Source organism: Macaca mulatta, chromosome 14 (genome assembly GCF_049350105.2).
Source record: "Macaca mulatta isolate MMU2019108-1 chromosome 14, T2T-MMU8v2.0, whole genome shotgun sequence".
Classification (NCBI taxonomy): domain Eukaryota; kingdom Metazoa; phylum Chordata; class Mammalia; order Primates; family Cercopithecidae; genus Macaca; species Macaca mulatta.
Window position 1 is genome coordinate 102,771,558 of NC_133419.1, and position 25,204 is coordinate 102,796,761.

The window sequence follows — 25,204 nt, forward strand, 5'->3', positions numbered from 1 at the left end:
GCTGTCCTCCCCTATGGAATCCTTACCATTCAGTTCCCTCCACCTTAGTAGAAAAAGTAGAGAGGACCAGCTTATTCCTAGAGTATATCTGGAATTGATTCATCACTGTTTTATCCACCATCCTTCACATAAAGTTCATACCATTCCTGCTGGTTTAAAAAGAGTTCAGATAAAGACGTATTTTAGAATGCAACTGATCAGGATATAAAAGTACAGTATATTTATTACAAACATTAACAAAATAATTAACCATGATTAGATATGAAAACAAGAAAAATTATTTGGGCAGCAAACTCTTACTACTTTTAAAATGGTATGGCATCACCTAGAAATAGTAAAGTTTTAAAATCATGTGTAGTTTATATATTAATCTGCATAAAAGTTACTTATTGTAACTGTCTTCAGTAGAAATTATCTGTAGATTATATAATCATATAAAGTAAATATAAAAATAAGTAAAATACTCTCTTCAATTTTCCTAACAACATATTATGGTTTAGAAATGCTTCAAAGAAAAGGCAAAATCCTTTAAAAGCACTCTAAATTTTAGGAAGACAAGTTGTAATTCACTTGAAACAAATTTCATTGTATATTGTTAACATAGTCAGAAGTAAAAAAATACAATGAGGCATGTTTTCTTTTACAGAATACTACAAAATTGAAGTTTTCTAATTAAACTCATAATATCTAAATGCTATCTACAGTTAAATTTTGCCTAATATGTTTGAAAGACTAAGTAAAAAGATAAACTTTTAAAAATCTTTAATATATTATCACAAATCACTGTAGAACTTGCATTACAATGTTAAATGAGATTATTTAAAATATGGATTGTACATTCTTCTAATTTTCATTGAAACAGATTTAATCTTGACAGGTGAGTTGTTTTTGGTCCATGTGCCCCACTGAATTCCAGTTGCAAGCAATTTTCCAGGGAAGTGATGAATGCCATTTAGATTTGCTAGACCGCACTGGTTAAACCACCAGCCGGTCTTGTTATGGAGGTGACTGCAGCTCTTCACAGACTGACCATTGAGCAGGCATTCAGGGCGACACCCATCATTATCAACATCTGATGTGCTAAAAGGCATTGCATTTTGATTATCTTCTTTTTTGAGGCCTCGGAATGCATCACCTGGGAAAAAAAATTTAATGATTGAATTTAAAGGAAATTTCTATTATTTTAATTAATCATTACCAGCATATTAGGCAAGAGCATCATATCTGGAAATAAGGTTTAAATGATTTTTCTACTGTTTATCATGTTAAAATTCTCCTACTCGAAGATTCAACATGCCACAATCTGGTGATGAGTTCCTCAACATGACAGGCATCTTTAAATGAATATTTCATATACAAGTCACAGTCCAAAATGGAAGTTTTGCTGTGTAGACAAAACCAGATATTTAGGCCAAAAATTACAGCATACAGAGCTGTCATAATTTGGACAGACCAATATGATAATTGATAATTTAGGAAAAGAAAATAATTTACACAGGGTAGGTTTTCATACCACTACCATTGACATCACTTTAGCTAGAGAAACTTTTACCTTTAAGAAATGTAGATTTACAATTTAAAAAGTTGGGGGGTTTTCTGGGTTTCTTTTCTGTATATTATACAGAATACCAAATGCCCTCAAGAAAAATTCAGGTGTACTTTTGAGGTGTACCTTTTCTTCATGGCTCTTCACATGATTTATGGACCAATTGAATAGTAGTTAAGACAAAACCATTTTTAAAGGGCTTCTACTGAACATTGTTTTATTTTGTTTTGTTTTGTTTTTGAGACAGAGTTTTGCTCTTGTCCCCCAGTCTGGAGTGCAATTGCATGATCTTGGCTCACTGCAACCTTCACCTCCCGGGTTCAAGCGATTCTCCTGCCTCAGCCTACAGTGTAGCTGGGATTATAGGCACAAGCCACCACACCCAGCTAATTTTTTGTGTTTTTAGTAGAGACAGGGTTTCACCATGTTGGCCAGGTTGGTCTTGAACTCCTTTCCTCAAGTGATCCACCCGCCTCGGCCTCCCAAAGTGCTAGGATTACAGGTGCGAGCCACTGCTTCCGGCCTGAACATTGTGTGTATGGCATCTCTCGTATTTACAATATCCCTTCAATGATTAAGTATCCTGTCCAAGATGACCCAGTTAACTCAGTGGTAGAAGCAGGAGTCATATTTTGTTTCATAAAATTCCATAAAGTTAAAGATTCTAAGTAAACCCATAATACCTACATTTCACCTATATGTAAACTTTGGTTAATGTTTGAAACACTAATTAAAAAAGAAGTCATATAAAATCTGTGGAGAAACCAAGCTCTATGTTTGTTTCATTATTTCTGAATGTTTGGCATCTCTTGAGATAAATCTTTTGAAAGAGCCTGGAGAACTTCATTAGCAGTGCTGGTGATTCTGCTGATTATTAAAGTCTCTGACTCTGCACTTCATGGGAAACAAAACACACATATTGTAGGTATTTTCAGAGACGATATAATCTTCAACACCCACACAGTGTAATACCTTTCCAAATCCAGTGAGAGACAACACCCATGGAGCATTGCCTAAACAATGTGATCATTCCACGGATACTCTCCCTAGATAAAGTCCGACCACCAGAAGGACCATACAGCACATAAGCTCAATAGATTTTATTTAATTCATTTAAAATATATATGCATAAGTATATTTCCTTAAAAATAGCCTATTAAAATATACCCATCATGTTTTCTGCGAGAGTATGGTTGGAGAACATAACGCTTTTGTTTTCTGTAAGAATCTAGATAAATTTATCTCAAGTCTTATAATCAGGAATAGTTGTGATTCTCATGGAACAAGTCTACTGCTCAAATATTCAAATTCATATTTCTGTTTTTGCTCCAAGCTCAAAGCCAAATTTGTTATCTGCCTCTACCACACACCTGATTACATTTAACCCACTGGTTGTATCTGTATTTCTATCATTACATCCTGCTGACACCTTTTTCTTTTATTCTTCTGATTCCATTATGTGATCGACAGTTGAAAGTTACTTAACAACCTTGTTGGGAAAATGTAGAGTACATTATGGCAAAGTTTGAGAGTTTTGTAAGGAAAATACTTTTGTCATTATCAATGTTATCCTTTAATTAGATCCTAGTCATCTTTCAGAGAACCCCCACATAAACTTTTCCTAATGTAATATATTCCATCTTTAGATAGTTCTTTACACTTTTAGAGAGGAAGCATTGAAAATCATATATTGTAACTTTTTAAACTTTTCCCTATAGATCATGATTTGAATGTCGGACTTTCACCTAACATCCCAGTGTAAATCCCTCAGGTATCATAGATTCCAACCACGTCAGACAACTCTCTGTGTCCTATAATTTTCCTCCCTCTATGCCTTACCTCAAACTGCTCTGCTTATCAGCCTTCATTTGCCAAAAGCCTATCCATTCTTCCAAGACTAGATCAGTGGTTCTCAACGGCAAGTACGCCAACATATCCATCTGGCTTAAAATAACTGAATCAGATTCTACAGGAATATGTACTTTTAAAAAGCTTCCCAGGTTGAATCTAACATTAAAAGCTCGTTGAAAATTGCTTTTCCATGAATATTTTTGGGTGCAATCAACTGGAATAATTCTCACCCTCTTTCTGACCCCAAAAGTCCTATCAGTATTCTATATTTCCAGGGTTACTTATCTTCTCCTTTATACTGGGATCAGTTAAAGAGCTGGGGACATATATCATTCATTTTTTGATTTCTAACACTAAATATACATAATGAACAAGCACCACAAACAGCAACAAGGGAGTTGAATTTAGTACTTTTTAATTCAAATGCCTTTAAATTGTCAGCATTAAAATGCAAGTTTAACATCAAGTATTTTGAAGTTCTAACAAATTAAATTTATTTGGAAATGAGCAGATGCATCAAAGTATAATGAAAAGAACACTAAACTAGTTTTTCTGTCAGCCTGGATTCTTGCCTTGGCTCAGGTGACATGATCTGGGAATCTTGGGCAAGTCACTTTATCACTCAGGTTTTTTCACCTGTAAAGTGAGAAGACTAGAGATCGTCTTTAACAGTCTGTCACTTGTAAATGTCAGCCTCTCTGAACATGAAAATGAAAATACCTTCACAGCCTCCTCCACAGGCCCTCTATCCAAAGAATTAACTGAAATTACATAAGGCAAATTGTTTTAGAGACTATAAAGCACTTCAGAAGCATGAGGTGGTACAATGATCATAAGGTGGTACAATGATCATAACCAAGTTTCAAAACTCAAGACTTGGCCAGCTTTCTTATTCCTAATCTATTCTGTTATCAGTTAGGTGTAAAACAAATGCATTATTTTTATCTTTGCTTAATAATGAGTCAGTTATAATTTAGATTTGGATACTTTTAGGAATAAAAAAAAACTTACCAGCATTTCCTGAATACCGTCCTAAGTGCATTTTAAAAAATCTTGTTTCATCCTCTAGCCAAAAATTATCATATGATGCATAAGCAAGTGTGTCATCTTCAGATTCCAAAGACACATACAGCATAAAACTGGTATTTTTCTGATTTACTATATAAAAAATCTTTTTTAGTCCTAGCCAAAATTCTCCTGTAAAAAAAAATGCTTTGTTTTAATATATTTTAATACAAATTAGAATAATGCTTTATTCTTGAATGTTTGGTCTTGTTTAGCATTTCAAAAATTCTGAGATGGCTCACATAAGTAATTACAGGCACTGGATGGCCTAGCTCAAATTATCAGTGCTTACCTACTTTATAAAACAAACAAAATGCCTACTTCTACTTCACCAGACTTGAGAAAATCAGACCCTTTTTCTATCTCTCAACTTAAGTAAAATTTGGGGAGAGGAAACAATAATGATCTCCCCAAATTTTATCTCCCAAAATTAACTTAGTCTTCATTTAAAGACTAAAATAAAAAGTCAACTTTTACCTTAAGGCATTTCAACATAAAACCAATTGAAATATTATGGCAGGTAACACAATGTTATCAACCAGTAAATGTAGAAGGTTTAACCTCCAAATCAGCAGCTCCTAAAGAAACATTTCCTAAAAACGCTCAGTCGAAATTATTTTTTGCTGCCTTGTAATACTTTCTTAACAGACACTTCTTTGTTACAATGCATCTAGTTAATTTCCTATGCCTTGAACATCATGTAATAACATTGGAATATCCCCGGGTTTAGGATCAATATTTCCAAGACGATTCTAGATTCAGGATGAAATATAAACTCCCCAGCTCAGACTGCATACTTCTTGCATACATATCCTAGCCAATGGCTTTCTACCTCTGCCTACCCACGTGGCATAGCCCAAATGTGGATACCTCTACTCTGAGATATATGCCTCTACTTGAATCATAAAATTATTAAAGAAAATAAGGGTCCAGTCAAAACAAACTTCAGAGCCGGAGGATGATGTGACAGCATTCAAACTCTTAAAATTATAGCTAAGATATTAAGTCTTTCTTCAGAGCTCACGGGCATGGACATTTTAGCAACACACTTACAAATGAAAAGTAAGGAGAGAAATTGCGCCCAATAAGATAGCTCCATAGGGGTCCACTGAGTCTCACACAGTGTATAACACTTCAGTTTAAGTGCCCCTGCCATCTTTTCCCAGTAGCCCACCCTCAAATTTAAGACTTAAAAATGCATTTTCTGTAATCCCAAATTAATTAATTTATTTATTTTTGTTTCCTTTTTTTTTTTGAGAGAGTCTCACTTTGTCACCCAGGCTAGGGTGCAGTAGTGCAATCTGGGCTCACTGCAACTTCCGCCTCCCCCCAGTTCAACAGATTCTCATGCCTCAGCATCCCAAGTAGCTGGGATTACAGAGGTGTGCACCACCACCCCCAGCTAATTCTTGTATTTATTTTTTATTATACTTAAGTTCTGGGATACATGTGCAGAATGTGCATGTTTGTTACATAGATAGACTTGTGTTATGGTGATTTGCTGCACCCCTGAACTCATCATCTACATTAGGTATTTCTCACAATGCTATCCCTCCTCTAGCCCCCTACCGCCCAACAGGCCCCGGTGTGTGATGTTCCCCTCCCTGTGTCCATGTGTTCTCATTGTTCAACTCCCACTTATGAGTGAGAACATGTGTTTTGTTTTCTGTTCCTGTGTTAGTTTGCTGAGAATGATGGTTTCCAGCTTCATCCATGTCCCTGCAAAGGACATGAATTCATTCTTTTTATGGCTGTATAGTGTTCCATGGTGTATATATGTGCCACATTTTCCTTATCCATTTTATCATTGAAGGGCATTTGAGTTGGTGCCAAGCCTTTGCTGTTGTGAATGGTGCTGCAATACACATATGTGTGCATGTGTCTTTACAGTAGATTTATAATTCTTTGGGTATATACCCAGTAATGGGATTGCTAGGTCAAACGGTATTTCTAGTTCTAGATCCTTGAGGAATCCCCACACTGTCTTCAACAATGGTTGAACTAATTTACACTACCATCAACAGTGTAAAAGCATTCCTATTTCTCCATATCCTCTCCAGCATCTGTTGTTTCCTGACTTTTTACTTATCACCATTCTAACTGGCATGAGATGGTATCTGATTGTGTTTTTGATTTGCATTTCTCTAATGACCAGTGATGACAAGCTTTTCTTCGTATGTGGTTGGCCGTTTAAATGTTGTCTTTTGAAAAGTGTCTGTTCATATTCTTTGCCCACTTTTTGACGGGGTTATTTGTTTTTCCCTTGTAAATTTGTTTAAGTTATTTGTAGATTCTGGATATTAGCCCTTTGCCAGAAGCTTAGATTGCAAAAATTTTCTCCCATTCTGTAGGTTGCCTATTCACTTTGATGATAATTTCTTTTGCTGTCCAGCAGCTCTTTAGTTTAATTAGATCCTATTTGTCATTTTTGGCTTTTGTTGAAATTGCTTTTGGTGTTTCAGTCATGAAGTCTTTGCCCATGCCTATGTCATGAATGGTATTGCCTGGGTTTTCTTCTAGGGTTTTTATGATTTTAAGTCTTATATTTAAATCTTTAATGCATCTTGAATTAATTTTTGCATAAGGTAAAAGGAAGGGGTCCAGTTTCAGTTTTCTGCATATGGCTAGCCAGTTTTCCCAGCACCATTTATTAAATAGGGAATCCTTTCCCCATTGCTTGTTTTTGTAAGTTTTGTCAAAGACCAGATGGTTGTAGATTTGTGGTGTTATTTCTGAGGCCTCTGTTCTATTCCATTGGTCTATATATCTGTTTTGGTTCCAGTACCAAGCTGCTTTGGTTACTGTAGCCTTGTAGTATAGTTTGAAGTCAGGTAGCATGATGTCTCCAGCTTTGTTCTTTTTGCTTAGGATTGTCTTGGCTATACAGGCTCCTTTTTGGTTCCATATGAAATTTAAAGTAGTTTTTTCTAACTATGTGAAGAAAGTCAATGGTAGCTTGATGGGAAGAGCATCGAATCTATAAATTACTTTGGGCAGGCCAGGTACAGTGGCTCACGTCTGTAATCCCAGCACTTTGGGAGGCTGAGGTGGGTGGATCACTTGAGGTCAGAAGTTCAAGACCAGCCTGATCAACATGGTGAAATCCTGTCTCTATTAAATATACAAAAATTAGCCAGGTGTGGTGGCAGGCACCTGTAATCCCAGCTACTCAGGAGCCTGAGGCAGGAGAATCTCTTGAATCCAGGAGGCAGAGGTTGCAGTGAGCCGAGATCATACCATTGCGCTCCAGCCTGGGCAACAAGAGTGAAACTTCGTCTCAAAAAAAAATTACTCTGGGCAGTATGGCCATTTTCATGATATTGATTCCTCCTATCCATGAGCATGGCTTATTTTTCCATTTGTCTGTGTCCTCTCTTATTTCCTTGAGCAGTGGTTTGTAGTTCTTTTTTTCTTTTTTTTTTTTTTTTGGAGACGGAGTCTCGCTCTGTCGCCCAGGCTGGAGTGCAGTGGCCGGATCTCAGCTCACTGCAAGCTCCGCCTCCCTGGTTCACGCCATTCTCCTGCCTCAGCCTCCCGAGTAGCTGGGACTACAGGCGCCCGCCACCTCGCCTGGCTAGTTTTTTGTATTTTTTAGTAGAGACGGGGTTTCACTGTGTTAGCCAGGATGGTCTCGATCTCCTGACCTCGTGATCCGCCCGTCTCGGCCTCCCAAAGTGCTGGGATTACAGGCTTAAGCCACCGCGCCCGGCCTGGTTTGTAGTTCTTGAAGAGGTCCTTCACATCCCTTGTAAGTTGGATTCCTAGGTATTGTATTCTCTTTGTAGCAATTGTGAATGGGAGTTCACTCATGATTTGGCTCTCTGTTTGTCTATTATTGGTGTATAGGAATGCTTGTGATTTTTGCACATTGATGTTGTATCCTGAGACTTTGCTGAAGTTACTTATCAGTTTAAGGAGCTTTGGGACTGAGACGATGGGGTTTTCAAAATATACAATCATGTCATCTGCAAACAGAGACAATTTGACTTCCTCTTTTCCTAATTGAATATCCTTTATTTCTTTCTCCTGCCTGATTGCCCTGGCCAGAACTTCCAATGTTATGTTGAATAGGAGTGGTGAGAGGGCATCCTTGTCTTATGCTGGTTTCCAAAGGGAATGCTTCCAGCTTTTGCCCATTCAATATGATACTGGCTGTGGATTTGTCACAAATAGCTCTTATTATTTTGAGTTACATTCTATCAATACCTATTTTATTGAGAGTTTTTAACATGAAGGGGTGTTGAATTTTATCAAAGGGCTTTTCTGCATTTATTGAGATAATCATGTGGTTGTTGTCATCGATTCTGTTTATATGGTGGATTATGTTTATTGATTTGCATGTGTTGAACCAGCCTTGCATCCCAGGGATGAAGCCCACTTGATCATGGTGGATAAGCTTTTTAATGTGCTGCTGGATTCAGTTTGCCAGTATTTTATTTAGGATTTTCACATCGATATTCATCAGGGACATTGGCCTGAAATTTTCTTTTTTTGTTGTGTCTCTGCCAGGTTTTGGTGTCAGGATGATGCTGACCTCATAAAAACAGTTAGGGAGGATTCCCTCTTTTACTATTGCTTGGAACAGTTTCAGAAAGAATGGCACCAGCTCTTATTTGTACCTCTGGTAAAATTTGGCTGTGAATCCGTCTTTTGCAATTTTATAGAGACATGGTTTCAACATGTTGGCCAGCCTGGTTTTGAACTCCTGGCCTCAAGCAATCCACCTGTCTCGGCCTCCCAAAGTGCTGGGGCTACAGGCATGAGCCACCAGGCCCAGCCCCAAATTTGTTTTCAAAATACACCAGTACAAAGCTGTCTCCGTTTGCATGCACTATACCTGCCTGAAGACCTGGTCAGTCAAAACTCATATTCTTTCCCCATAGAAATAAACTTGAAGTAAGGAAGATGGCAATTCAAAGCCTGTATATGGATCTATAACTACCTAATTCAAGAAGAAGCATCAGCGGAAAAATCATAAGTAATGCTGCGGAAATGCAAGCATATTCACTATACTCCATAGCATGGCAGTTACCTGGGTATAAGCCAAATGGCTTCTAAAATCACTGGCATTCAGTAGCATTTTTAGCACTAGGACTAACACCATTACTTACCAAATCCTTGGATGACATTATTATGAGAGATTAAAGATTTAAAATTATAAAAACAGTAACTGTTAAAATAGCAGAAAAATTAGCAAACTCACTGGCAGAAGTTCCAACTAATGTAAAATTCTGCAAAGTTCAGAAATATTGGTGTTTCTGTTTACCAGCAAAAGTGATGCTGCCATGTGGCAATAATGTAAACAGATTTTTACATTCACCTGGGGTTATAATTTTCAAATTTTGAACATAAAGATGTTTACTGACATTTTAATAATATGATCAGTTTAAATAATTTGAATTTGCACAGACACCTCAATTGGCCATTTCACTGGCTTGTATCGATACTACACACATCTCAAGAATTTTAAGATCTAGGACAATGCTGCCATTCAGTTTTTCGTTCTGCAAACAGTTGGTGAGCACCTGCCAGAATCTGCTGGGTACACAGTAGGCACTTAATACATATCCAATCTAGAATTTTCACTCAAATCACATTTCACCAGATATCTACAAATAAAAATTTCCAGATCTCAACTGAAGACCTACTTATTTTAAATAATCTGGCATATGAAAAGAGGGTGATTTAACTCATATTTTGATATTTGCAAGCATTTGCTATTTTTACTGAAGATCTGACCAATAGAGATTCTATAGATATAATACCAAAAAGAGTAAAAAATGTAGAGTAGAAATACAAAAAATTAACCTAAAAGGTCTCCAAATCCATCCAGATAATCACACCACAACCTTTGGAAATCAATTATCCCATCAATCCTTTTCTGTATCACAGTCCATCCACCTCCTCTGTAATCCATGTCACACATTACCTAAAACAAGCACAGGGAAGCACAAAATAATACACTATTATTTTCATTATTTGATAATATAACACTCACGCTTCATCCTTAGGCCTAGAAAAAGAGACGATACTGCCACTGAGTTTTCAATGCAATCATATGCCATTAATTCATTCAGATTTTTTTATATCTCTAGAAATAATGCTGTTTATTATAAAACAAACCTGTAATTAACCTAAATAATTTTGTTTATTATAAAACAAATTTGTAATTAACTTAATCACGGTCCCCATAACAATCATTTTTTAAAATATGTATTTGCAGCATTTTTTTCTTTCTTTTTTTTTTACTTTTTTGAGACGGAGTCTCCTTCTGTCACCCAGGCTGGAGAGGAGTGGCGCGATCCGGCTCACTGCAAGCTCCGCCTCCCTGGTTCACGCAATTCTCCTGCCTCAGCCTCCTAAGTAGCTGGGACTACAGGCGCCCGCCAGCACACTGGGCTAATTTTTTGTATTTTTTAGTAGAAACGGGGTTTCAACTGTGTTAGCTGGGATGGTCCCGATCTCTTGACCTCGTGATTCGCCCGCCTCGGCCTCCTAGAGTGCTGAGATTACAGGCGTGAGCCACCGCGACTGGCCGTATTTGCAGCAGCATTTTAAGGTTATGCTGTTATTACTCAACTTTACAAATATTCTTCAGTTTGTATAACAGTATTGCTCTGATGTGGCAGAGCAATGTATTTCTCTATAAACTTTTGAATTAAAACACTGGGGTGTGTGTGTGTGTGTGTGTGTGTGTGTGTGTGTGTGTGTGTGTGAAATGTGTTCACGTGCTTGTCTTTGCTCTTTTCTCCCACAAGCCTGGAAGGCCTGTGTTCAGACTGCCATTTTCAGAGAAAGGCATGATCTGTGCCCACTCAGCAGGTGCTCATACACACATCTGTTGATGCTGTGTAAAAGCTCCTAAAAGAACCTCTGTAGGGGACGCATAGAAGCAATCTAGGGAAGAAATCAGAGCAAAATTCTCCCTCAGAAACTTCCCGCATAGAGACAGAGAAAAGGCAGTGTGGGGGAAGTTAAGGAACCAGCACTTTCCCACAGAAGAGGTGATTATGCATCCCACTCTTCACAAAATTAGAAGCCTTCCTTTTCCACGTCTGTTCAGATCTAGTTTTGAATCTGTAGGTGAAGTCACTTAGGTAATTTTAAAATTATTTCCCACCTAATTTCCAATTTTTTGACATCTTGTCAATAGATTTCAAATAAAATAATGGTAGTAACTCTAAGAAGAGAAACCAGTAGTACCTACTTAGAAAAAAAGTGACTTTATTATCCAATAAAGGTTATCAATAAGGTATAAGTATCATAAACTGTCTTCTGCACAAAGAAGTGCCCAGGAAAAAATATATATAATATATATAATTGTATATGTGTGTGTGTGTGTGTATATATATATACACACACAAATATATTCCATCAATATGCATAGTCTCTGGTAGAAATTTCTACTAGATATCCTTGCAGAGAACTACTAAGAATAGACATAAGAGTAATTTATCAATTTCAGAATGAATCAGCTTTTCAGTCTGCCTTGCACTCCACTGAAAGGTTTTTTAATTTTTAATTTCTCATACAATCACATAAAATCATCTATCATCAAAAGAAATTATAAACATATACAGGAAGAGAAGTCAAAAGTATTTTTAGTAAGCTCCAAGGCAAAGCACACCATTATTTTCCAATATCCACAGGCTAATTAAAGCAAGCAAGTATTATATTGCATAGTTCTGCCTGCTATAGTTCTGCCTATTATGAGGATAATATAAGCTTTCACATCAGATGGATTTACTTTAAAGAGTATAACCATGGAAACTCAAATAGAAAAGTGAAAGACAGACTCTAGCTCTTTTATTAATTCATGTTTTGGGCATTAGAATTCTAAAATACCAAAATTTTGAAACTAGAACTTTACCTAATTTATTTAAAATTTTTCAAGGAAAAATTAAATATTAAAACAATTTAAATTTTAACATAAATTAAATTGGTTGGATTTTATCTTAGCCCACGTAATATGGGAAAACTTTACCTCAAATGGGTAGCTAGATCCTTCTGGGTGAATTATGTATAAACCGCTCGGTGTTTTGGTGACAGAACCAATGGTATCCTTAATATCAGTGCAATCTAAACCTAGAAAAGCAAAATTATTTAATTGGGATATTTTCAAGTGTACATTTAAGGCAATCATTTTACTATAGAGAATTGATAGTGCTATTATTATCATAATTTTCATTAATAATATTATTTTAACTCCTGCAAAATGAAAAATGGTCACAATTTTAGAAATAAGAAGAAAATATAAAGGATTAAAGAATTTATGCTGCAAGAAGCCTTCACTTATAATATCACTGTTAGTGATTTGTTTCCTATACTGTTTAAAAGTTTCATTTGGGATCAACACTTATTAAACATATTTTATAATTACACATTCTCTTTCCCAATAAATAATGCCCTTTCAGAAATTTAAGTTTATCTTAGAGGATGTAATGTTTAAAGGAAGTCTACATAAACAGGGAGGAGAACACCGAAACGAATAAGCAAATTAACCACTATAGACACATCTTTCAGTATTCTGTTCCCAACTTCAGCGACTGAGGTGTTTGGGACCACTAATACCAGTAGCCAAAGGAAGAAAGGGGAAATCACTTTCTTAACCAAGAAATTATGCCTGATGTTAGAGCCTACTCTGTTTACAACAGTTAGAATTATAGCCCCCCATAATCACTTTCTCCAGAGCACTCATCTCTAAGGGATTGTAAACATGTGTATGTGGATATGGATATTACATTTTCTGGAAGATACTCTACTCTGTAGCATCTTTTATAAATGAAACAAATTCAACCCCTAGAGTGTCCATTATCCAAATGCCCGTCTTAACATCCTAGTTCTACCCCTAACACTTTACTTCATTGTGTTATCCTAACCATTTATATAGTAAGGTATTACACAAAGCCCTTACCATAGTGCCCAGCACATCCAAATAATGAAGAAAATGCCATCTACAAAAAAGTTAGCTATAAAAAGTCATTTGCTTTCCCCTTCATCTCTAGGAGACATAGATTTGTTGTTGCCTGTGTCCTTAATTGTTAAGAGATATTCTTATAATGACTCTATGCTCAGAGACATGATAGAAGTTCATGCTGAAGGACTGATCTGGGTTGGAGTATCTGCTTTATCATTACCTTTCAAATTAATGTGAACAGATTATTTCGATTTTTCTGGGCTAGATATTTCTTATCTGATGATGATGATCATAGCAAGCCCTTATATTGCTCTCCCTATGATTTGGGCAATTTTTTTTTTCCTTGTGATAAACATTTGATTCGGGCAATATTTTAAGAGACTTTCCTGTATTTATTCATTTAATCCTCACATCAACTATAAGAGGTAGGTACTATCAGTTTACTGATGAGAAAACATATCAAGAGAGCAGCAGGTCAGAAATTTGAAACCAAGGATTCCGACATCAGAGTCCATGCTCCTGACTACCACACCATACGTGCTTTGGGGCAGTTATGAGATATAATAAAATAATTTTACTAACAAAATAACATGAGAAAGTGCCTGTCTTCCTACCTATCACATAGAAGATTTTCAGGCACTGTTTATTCTCTTCTTTTTCGAAGAAGAACATAAAGATCATGTTCTAGGCACTCAATAATATTTATTTGTTTAAACATTTGGAGATAAATTCATATTTATAAGATTTATAGGGTATTTTTCCTAGAAATCCAAGCCTTTAGGAATTAATATGCTGTATTTTAGTATAAAAAGTGCTAACTTTCAGTTTATTCTTGTCTTACATTTCTTTTTCCTTTCAAATTTTATGCCCCAATTTTAAACATTTCAAACATGTCAGAAACATTTTTTACAGGTGGGAGGAACTTTGAAGCTTTCTTTTCTTCTATCTGAAGATGAATTATTAATAAGATGTAAACCAGGAGCCCAGAACAATGCTACAGAAAACAATGTTATTTTCAACAGCTTCAGGATATCTTTATACAGCCATGGCTTTCACATGGTTGAAAAAGTATCCCATTTTAAGAAAGTACCACATTGTCTGTGGTGAAATTTGCTTAATGGCAGGTATTAACCCTCCAGTCTGTTAGAGAACGGTGAGCTGCAGTTTTTAAACAAAACTTTTAAATGGATCGACCTGTCCAGGAAAATTTTAAGCAATAAAAGACAAACATGTAAAGGCTGAAATACCAAAGTTCTCACCATGTGACTGAACTGGTCTGTGAGGAAAAGGATCCAGTTGTTTTCTAAAAACTTCTGTAGTCAAAAGGAGAACTCTATTCATGAGCTCGTTAACCTAAACACATGCATACACATTTAAGTAAATTTATATTTGAAGAAATTGCCATCTTTAAGCCTCTCCTAAACCCAGCTCTGAAATACATAACAGTGCCCATTTCTCTAGATTGAGTTCTTACCACTTTAACAAACAATAAAGACAAAGCTAAATAGCAATCATTGAATTTCGTAGTATCTACCTCTTTAACATTGATTTTATCTGCCCCTATTTCTGCATTTGGCTGCTCTTGCACATCTGTCCTTCATACCTTGTCCAAACCATTGCTGTAGTTTCTTACCTCCTCCCTTGGCTCTTCCTCAAGTCACTGGCCACACAAGTTGATCAGATTGTGGCATTTCCTTGCTTAAACACTACAGTGGCTCTTTGGTGTGGTACGATTTCGTTCTTGCCTATTCCTATAGTCAGTTTTCCTTAAATACTCAGCCTCACCAGCCACTCCACCCTGCATCAACTCCAGGAAGTTTCCCCAGAATGGAATGTCCTCTTCGCCTTACCCAACCTGTATGATTTTTAAAACATTTATTCATCCTTTATGACTGTTCACAGACTTTCTCCTCTGGGAAACTTTTTTGTATCTGAGAGTTCTCTTTTGTGCCATTCTAACAACCACATTTTTGTCAATACATTTTAATGCTCCACTAGACTGTATACCCCTTGAATAATTCAATTGTTTTACTGCTTTTTGTTTGCCTAAAGTTTACTATGGTGCCTCTAACATAGTAGGCACTAAATAGATGTCTGAACATGAAAGCATTTTAAAAAAAGATTATATCTCCAGCTAATTATACATCAACGTGCACATGCAATAAAAACACAATGCTAAAACATCTATACCTGATTAGACAAATAATCCAAGGAAGTTTGTTGCTCATCCATCATATTCCTTAGTAGTTTTTTGGTACTTCTTGTGTAGGAAACAATAGAATTTTGCAAATTTCCTTAACCATAATAAAAAGTGGCTGTTAAGTATTATATTGTTATAGAAAACAATCACAGTGAAAAATAGTGAATTTTACCTGATTTTGGATGTGTATGTTAACTCAATACTATCTCAATTTATCTTAATACTCAGAATTACATATTTTAGTTAGTATATATTTTGTTTAACTCAGGATTAACCCCAGAAATGATTGTGTCAATACTTATTAATGAAACTATGCTTCCTACTAATATAGATTATCCAGAATAATTAATTTGTTATAATTAAGAGACAGTGTTCTGATTATAAATTCTCACTTTATAAGATGAGATATATAGAGGCAGGAGGTATAGGAGTCATCAATTCTTACTGTTTAAGAAAGTTAATGGTAACAATTTTATACCAGGCAAGTTAATTTTTAAAAGTACATCTTGGTTTTTTAATTTTTCTATTAATACTATATTTATATAATTAAATTGCTAGCACATACATATACATACACATAATAAATCTTAGTCAAAGGTTTTGGTTATTTGGTTTCTGACTAAACATTTACCATGCATTTTCCTTTTAAAAATATTTTTATCTTAGGAGAAAATTTCTTATAGTGAAGTTGTGATAACAGTACAAATAACTTTTTTACTAACGCCTTTGAGACCATGTTGCCATAATGTACCATCTTGCCATTTCAGTGTGTATTTCTTACACCAAAGACATTTCTAATAACACAACCATCAAAATTAGGAAATAAACATTGACTATCTATAGTTCTCAGACCCTATGTGAGTTTTACCCAAGATAGCAATAATGATGCCCCCTATAACAAAAGGGCCACACATTATTACATATGTTATTCTTTAAAAATTTATTTTCCAAGTTTCTTTCCACCAGCAGTAGGATCGCATTAATAAATCTTGATAGTTTTAATTCTACCTCACTCAGCTTCCTCTCTCTTTTTTATTTTCAGTCTCTCACTTTCTATTAGCTTTTTCCTGAATTTAGCCATCTGTCTTAATAGGCCTAAAGCTGCACTCATTGGTTTGAGAAGCCTGAGACCCTTTTGTTACACACAGAATTAGCTACATAGAAAAAGGATCCATTCATTTACCAAATATTTATTAAGCACCTATCATGGGCCAAACAATAAAGCTTCTAGCCTAGGATGATCAGGATGTGTAGAAAATGACCCAGACAAAAGCTAAAGTATACTTTTCAATGTCTAGCCTAAAAATAATGAATCATATACCCTTATTATTGTGTTTATTTTTAATACTTACTACACATGAAATGTTTTTCTTCTCGTGTAATTTTAGTTTTAACATCACATGATTCCTCACAGTCTTCCTTACAAACAGTATCATTACTTTTACTTTCATCTTTTGCATTAGATACATCTTCTACAATGTTAACTACTGAAGAGTCCTTTATATTAAAAAAATAGAAATAAGAAAAAATACATTAAACATGTTATATGACATAATACATAATAAGACTATAGGGAAAAGCTTAGGTTTCAGGAAAGACAAGGCTGATCATCAGAGAAAAATATAAGCTATTTAATTCAAACTTCCACAAACAAACCTGATGAGTAAATAAAATCTAATGGACCAATTTCTTAATATCCTAGGTAGTCACTCACAGGACAATATTTGAAATATGAAAGTTTGTGGAACAGCTTTTTTTAAGCAACGTGATTTTTTATTACCTATCAGATATTTCATTGAAAAGTTGTGGGCTAGTTTTTAATCTAGGCCTGAAATGTCTTTAAAATTTTTTCATAAGATATTTGTTGAGTCAATCTTCAGTTTATAGCTTCCTCAGTTTAAAAACAGTAACATTAAAGCAATTTTTCAACATTTCTAAATAAATGTTTTAATTGTTCCATAAATTATATTTGGTAGTTATGATTAATCTTTTCAAAATTCTAATCATGCTTTCCTAGCTAATATAATATTGCTAAAATTCTTACCGTAGAATGATGTACACAGTTACCTTGTACAGCTTCTCCACAAATAAAAATACATACATTTACGAATAAGAGTGAGGCTTGGAATGGAGACATCATATTTTTCTTGGATAGATGAACACTTCTTCAAATATCAGTCAGCTCTCTGTGGAAAGAACTACAGAGCATAGAGTCTTCAGTTTAAAACCTCTGGAAAGCGTACAACAAAAACAGAAGCCAATACTTACTAGTTTCCATGCCCTGGTTTGAAACAACACCCTTCATATGAAAAACAAAGTAGCCTCTAGAGATCCTGACATTTTAAGTTGTACAATTCCTTTTTTATCACTTCATGTCTGTACTATATATCCAAGTTTTTGCAATATAGGCAACAAATAGATAAATAAATAAATAAATAAATGACGGGGATAAATAAAGCATGAATTTATAAATTCATCTAATTTTTGTGAGTCAGCCTTTTCTTGCCTTGGAAAAAAAAATGCATTTGATAAGCTATACAGCAATACTTGCAAACTGCTTGCAAAAAAATAGGAAATAGAAATGACTGAGGGAGTGGTAAAAATATTACCTTGAAACTATTTCTATAAAATGCTAAGTAGAAATTTGATCAAGGTGGACATCCAGAGCAGATAATTCAGACTTAAAATACACTTTTAAAATGCCAAATTTCCAAGGCCGGGCACAGTGGCTCACGCCTGTAATCCCAGCACTTTGGGAGGCCGAGGCAGGTGGATCATCTGAGGTCAGGAGTTCAAGACCAGCCTGGCCAACATAGCGAAACCCTGTCTCTACTAAAAAATACAAAAATTAGCCGGACGTTGTGGTGGATGCCTGTAATCGCAGCTACTTGGGAGGCTGAGGCAGGGAGAATCGCTTGAACCTGGGAGGCGGAGGTTGCAGTGAGCCAAGATCGCACCATTGCACTCCAGCCTGGGCGAAAGAGCGAGACTCCGTCTCAGAAAAAAACAAACAAAAAAAAATTTCAAGACTGTAATTAATCTGTAATTAGTTGTAATCTAATTACAACTATTTTGTCAAAACTGTAAAAATTCTGAACATCAGAGAAATAATGTTGTTGAACATGACCACTCTTTGAAGGTTGATAGATCAATGTCTTCAAATTTTCTCTTTCAATGTCTCCTTCCCTTCATTCTACACACATGCCTAAGTCTTCATTATTCTAAAATTAAGAGGCAAAGCAAAACTTTCCTGCACCTTGCTTCTGGTTCAAGATATCATTTTCTCCATCTCTTTTCCTAAACTGAGAACTGTCATAGTTTTTATGGTACTAGTACAATGACTGATACACAAGAGGCACTCAAATACTTTCTGAATGAAGAAACAGCTTAAAATAATTATCTGTTCTCTGACTTTCCTTCCTCACCACCTACTATTTAAACCCAAACAATCTTATCTCTTATTCGTGGCAATCACTTTCTCAGAGTTTCTCCAGTGAGACAGTGTGAGATGGTTGGGAGTGCCGGCTCCAAGACCAGATTGCCTAATTTAAAGACTAGTTTCAACCTTCCCTTACCGTGGAATCTCGGACAAAGTTACTAATATTGCCACAGCTCAGTTACCTCCTTTGTATTATGGAAATTGTTGTATGAATTAAAAGATTAATATATGTAACATTGAGGACAATATTGATGACTTTTATAATTTATATTAATAGACAAATACACATATTGTAATCTTAAGTTTCAAGTTGAAGTCTTACAAAACTGAAGTGAAAATGGCAGAACTTCAGCAGAAGTTGGCAGAACTTTAAATCAGCCAGATGTTAAAATTCTTTGTTCTTTCACATCTTGCCCAGAGGCCAATTCAGGAAATTCTTATTTGAGCAAGAAAATACTTCAGCAGAAGATGGAGAAAAAAAAAAAAATATATATATATATATAGCCTCAGCCAAGACAAAAGTGAAAGCACAAAAAATTGTCCATCACAGCTGCCACATGGTTATAATACTCGTTAAATTAAATAAGCAGGAGGCCATTGCCTGAGGCTGTCTCTGTACTTTGAGTTCTTCTGTAGCAAACTGCAGCCTGACTTAGGAGTATATTTTTTGTAACAAATAGCGGAGTTTCAGCCAATCATAGGCAGCCAACTAATCAGAGTGTACCCAAATGAGATAAACATCTAGCTGTAGTCAATCACATGATTTCTCTACTTTGTTTCTGTGTCCTATAAATAAAAGCTTGCTGCTCATGCTGCTGGGTGGAGCTCTCTGAACTTCTTGTTCTGGGTGCTGCCCAATTCATAAATCATTCTTTGCTCAAATAAATTCTGTTTAATTTCTGTTCTAAAGATATTAAAAATAATATTCAGGCTGGGTGTGGTGGCTCATGCCTGTAATCCCAGCACTTTGGGAGGCCAAGGCAGGCAGATTACTTGAGGTCGGGAGTTTGAAACCAGCCTGACCAACATGGAGAAACACCGTCTCTACTAAAAATACAAAGTTAGCTGGGCGTGGTGGCACATGACTGTAATCCCAGCTACTTGGGAGCCTGAGGTAGGAGAATCGCTTGAACCCGGGAGGTAGAGGTTGTGCTAAGCCAATATCGTGCCATTGCACTCCAGCCTGGGCAACAAGAGCAAAACTCCATCTCAAAAAAAGAAAAATATATATATATGTGTGTGTGTATATATATATATGTGTGTGTGTGTGTGTGTGTGTATTCAAATTCAAATTAAATAAGTTATGTGAATATGCTTTATAACCATAAAGTGGTTATTATTAGTTTCCTTTGTAAATAAAACATCAACAATTTATGAGACCACATTAATGAAATTGCAAGTCTAATAGACATCTCACATTTAACAGGTTTAAAGCCTAACTCATATTCCTTATTCCACCCATACCGATTCTTTCCCATCTTAGTAATGGTAATACACTTTATTCAATTGTTTGAGCCAAAAATCTGAGAGTCACATTTGACTTTTTTCCTCTCGCTTACTGCAGCCATTCACCAACACATCTTATTGGCTCAAGGTTCAAACTGTAAACATTTCTCGCCACCTCCACTGCTACCATCCTAGTGCAAATCTGCTGTCTCTGATAATCTTTTAACTGTCCTCATTGTTTCTGGTCTTATCTCCTATACTCTGATTTGCCCCACAACAACTAGAGGGTCTCTTTAAAGGTTAAACAAAATTGTGTTACTCTTCCAATCAAAACTCTCCAATGGATTTCCCTCCATTGAAAGTTGGATTTTACATTAAGTCCTTGCATACAACACAAGTCACCACTAAATCTGGGCCATGTACCTCTCCAATCTCATCTGTTAGCACACTTCCCTTATGATATGGTTTGGATCCACGTCCCTGCCCAAATCTTTTTTTTTTTTCGAAACGGAGTCTTGCTCTGTCACCCAGGCTGGAATGCAATTGCACAGTCTCGGCTCACTGCAACCTCTGCATCCCACGTTCAAGCGATTCTCCTTCCTCAACCTCCCAAGTAGCAGAGATTACAGGCCCCCATCACCACGCCCAGTTAATTTTTATGTTTTTAGTAGAGATGGAGTTTCACCGTGTTGGCCTGGCTGGTCTCAAACTCCTGACTTCGGGTGATCCACCCGCCGTGGCCTCCCGAAGTGCTGGGATTACAAACGTGAGCCAGGCCTCCCCACCCAAATTTTATGTCGAACTGTAATCCCCAGTGTTGGAGGTAGGGCCTAATGGAAGGTGATTGGATCATTGGGGCAGATTTCCCCACTGATGCTGTTCTCATGATAGTAAGTGATTTCTCGTGAGATCTGGTCATTTTCAAAGTGTGTGGCACCTCCCCTCTCTCTTTCAGTCCTGCTCCTGCCATGTAAGATGCCTGCTCCCACTTTTCCGTCTACCGTGAGTAAAAAGCTCACTAAAGTCTTCCCATAAGCGGATGTTGCCATGCTTTCTGTACAGCCTGCAGAACCATGAGCCAATTAAACCTCTTTCTTTATAAATTACTGAATCTCAGGTGTTTCTTTATAGCAGTGCAAGAACTGCCTAATACACCCTACCTCACTCTGTTCCAGCCACAGTGGTCTTGTACTGTTCTTTGAGCACAACAGTATGATTCTGTCCTCACAGCCTTTTGTACTCACAGACCGCTGTGCCCTTATTCTTCATCCAGATATTTGAATGGCAATCTCTTTCCTTCATTCAGACCTTTGTCCTAATTTCCCTTCCTTTGGGGCCTTTCCTGAGCACTCCCTCACAGATAGAACTGACATTGGTCTCTATCTCCCTCCACTATCCCACTTTCCACATAGCACTTTTCACTACCCTAACATGTTCTAGTGGGGAAGAAAAATAAATATAAGCTTCATGAACATAAGGACTTTGAAGTTTTATTCACTGTATCCCTAGCATCTAGAAAGTGCTTGGCACATAGTAGGTGCTCAATATATATATTTCCTTAACAAAAGAAGGAATTGTTTTATGGTTTTGAAGTGTGAAAGAATATAACATTATATTTAATTCAGATGCCCCTTCTGATAAAAATAGAGAGATTTTAGGGTAATATTCTTCTTTACTGCTTGAATCACAATTGCCTTTCCTGTCAAGAAATTAAGTTTGTAAAATCCTCAAATTTTTTATTATCCAAATATCTAATCCTAAAGCCTTTTCCATAAATAACATTGACAAAAAAGTCATGACAAAATCAAGAATCATGATGTACAGAGCCCCTCGGGCCCTGCCTTTCTATAAGAATCTAGGATTCTACAACTAAAATAGAATGTGGAAAACCCACTTAACATTTTGAAGAAATAAAGAAAGAATTTAAAGGTAAAAAAAAAAACCTATGATTAAAAAAAAAAAACTGGCAGCAGGGCGTGGTGGCTCACGCCTGTAATCCCAGCACTTTGGGAGGCCGAGGCGGGTGGATCACCTGAGGTCAGGAGTTTGAGACCAGCATGGCTAACCTGGTGAAACCCCGTCTCTACTAAAAATATGAAAATTAGCTGGGCGTGGTGGCGGGCGCCTGTAATCCCAGCTACTCAGGAGGCTGAGGCAGGAGAATCACTTGAACCCGAGAGGCGGAGGTTGCAGTGAGCTGAGATTGCACCACTGTACTCCAGCCTGGGCAACAGAGTGAGACTCTGTCTCAAAAAAGAAAAGAAAAGAAAACTGGCAACATTGTTTGAAATTTATTTTCTTCTTGGTCGTTACCATAAAACAATATTTGAATGAAGAATAATTATATAAGTCTAAACTGAAATAAAATCCTAAGCCCCCACTGACCAAATAGACCCCCTCTTGGCCAAGGGGACCCTGGGAAAACCTTAAAACATTTTTTGGTTTCATGTTTGTTCAATACACATGCATCAGAACTACTTTCATAAATAATCATAACTCCTCCTGTATCCTATAAATTATGTATGTTTAGCCAACTTTTTCAGCATAAATCTCCTGTCTCAACCTCCCCTACTTCAAAGTACCTGCCTCTCTAGGCTTCAGCTAGAAGCACACTTTCCAGCGTGTGGGATGGCCCTCCTTTCAGGCTGTAACCCTTTCCTCTCCTTTCCAGATTCATAAATCACGTGTTTTTTTAAGTTAACATAAGAAAGGATTTGTAGGCAATTGAAAAACCAAATTATGCTTCTTAGTGCTTATTGCAAGCCACAAAGCAGTGAGATGCCTAGGAGTTACGAGATTGCAAACTAATAATATAGCAAAAGCTGGACTTTTGGAAGGCTAACCATGCCTAAATACTCCAAATAGCAACCCTAATATACTCATATTCATCTGTACTTTGCACTGCCCTACTTTGCTCAGATCAGCCAAGGGGAGACAAACTTGTGATGATAGCAGTGGGAATAGAATCAAGGCCATTGCCTGTGGCCAGACCAATTAAAAACTTGCCAAGATAGCCAAGTGTCCAATTGTATCCATTTAGCTTTTCGTGTCAGAATTGTATATTTTATCCTGTTGGTATACTTCTGAAGGAGACTTCATGTGTTTTGTGTCTTAAATCTAAACTGGATTTGTTGTGGCACTTTAAAATCTGTCCCCAGTGTACATTCCAATTTCAGTCATTACAACCAAGTTTGCAAAGATTGTTTTAAATAATTTCAACTGGAAAAGTTTATTATTTGAACTCTTAAAATGAACAAATTAATTCACAAAGGCAGAGACATTTGAATGGTGGGTGAATAATCTTTATTTGGTCTGTACATTCGGCTTCCAATCTGGGAATTTTTCCAAGAAAACACTGACTGAAATACAGTCAGAATATTTATGTGCATTTACATTAGGCTCCAACAATAAGATTGAGGCTTTTTCAAAATTTTCACTTGCATAGCCAATGAACTAGTGGCTCAAAAATCCATTTAATTTTCCATACTTCCCAAAACCATGTCAATGCAATGATCTCTTTTGGCATATGATCCCAAGAGATTGCTAGTTTTGCTGTGATGGTCCATTTCCAGAATCTGGCAGCAAGGCAAGAACCATTAGGAGGCTTTGAAATGTAGACCTTATAAGTAGGGCAAAGGCAAGGAAGACGACTGCAGAGGGAATGCCAGAAGCATTACCGAGTGGATGAGAGAATGCAGGGAAGGAAAATTTCCACTTCACAAAGACATTTTAAAGAGACGGTGTTTGGGGATAGCGATGCCACAGAAAGACTCACAACTCAAAATCTCATAACAGGATTCAGTAGTTTAACAAATTCAACTCCAAATTGTCCCCCAGACAATCACTGCAGAATCCTCCCGGTGGCAATTGCCTGTATCTGAGGATTTTACATCTGTCTTTCGTCACTGTCAGTACTGCCACAAACACACTCTCATAAAAAGGGAGGTAGAACTGCATCAGGCTCTAAAACACCACCCAGCTCACCCCTCGCTCAGCAACGCGGGTCGCTAGGGATGCCTGGGTTGCCACCAGCGGCTCGAAGAGGGCGGGGCTGCCGGAGCCTGCGATTGGCTGCTTCGTGCATATCGTCCCGCCCCGCCCTGTAGCTCCTCCCAGGTTTCCGTTGTCAAGGACGCGGCGTCGGTTGTTATCAAGATGGCGGCTGCGGAGTTGCTGCCGCCCCCTCTGCTATTGCCCGGCGAGGTCGCCGCTGCCTCAGCTGCCATCTGCACTAAAGGCACAAGTGCCGCTGCGCGGGAGCTAGGGCTGTCGCGGCCGACCTTTCGGAGCCCGTGACGCGGGGCCTGAGAGACGGAGTATAGGGAGGGGCCGAGCAGGAGGAGGAGGAAGCCAGAGCTGCCATGAGGGAGGCGCTGGGGGCGAACAGAGAGGCGGCGCTGAAGTGAAGGATGCTGGCGGGGAGGCCCGGAGCCCGGAGCGCGGTCGGGGAACTGGGCACTGAATCATCGGACAACCTCGACAGAGCCCCCCTCGACCCTCGGGAGAGCGGCGGGCATCACCGACCTGGCGCTTACCTGTATCCTTCCCATTCTGTGGCTGCCAGGGTAGCGATGTTGAAAACGGGGCCCATCTTTTTTCCAATTAGATTCCCATTACCTTTGACGCAGGGTGATCAAAACTAGCGAGTCATCTTAGTGCAGATATTTGCTTTAGCAACTCTCGTGGCTCACGTTAGACATGAAATTATACCATTTTATCTAGTTCTGTGGCTGCTTCCTC

General features: G+C 37.3%; 2 protein-coding genes across 4 annotated transcripts in view; one reads left to right on the forward strand and one right to left on the reverse strand.

Annotated features, from left to right (window-relative positions):
• Positions 1–200: 200 nt before the first annotated feature.
• Positions 201–25,122, reverse strand: ANGPTL5 (angiopoietin like 5). Its single transcript, XM_015115536.3, has 9 exons — positions 25,000–25,122; positions 17,624–17,777; positions 16,932–17,076; positions 15,570–15,673; positions 14,639–14,732; positions 12,447–12,547; positions 10,271–10,391; positions 4,409–4,594; positions 201–1,135 (listed from the first exon to the last, which is right to left on the reverse strand). Exons 2-9 carry the CDS (start codon positions 17,717–17,719, stop codon positions 816–818), a joined length of 1,167 nt encoding a protein of 388 aa, XP_014971022.2. The 5' UTR covers positions 17,720–17,777; positions 25,000–25,122; the 3' UTR covers positions 201–815.
• CEP126 (centrosomal protein 126) overlaps positions 24,599–25,204 on the forward strand; it is a 76,665-nt gene continuing 76,059 nt past the window's right edge. For all 3 annotated transcript variants that reach the window (XM_015115538.3, XM_001095649.5, XM_015115537.3), the window contains exon 1: positions 24,599–25,001. Coding sequence is in view for 2 of the 3 variants with exons in the window: in XM_001095649.5 (XP_001095649.5) it covers positions 24,874–25,001 (128 nt within the window). In the remaining variant the exon portion in view is untranslated. The remainder of the gene's footprint in view (positions 25,002–25,204) is intronic.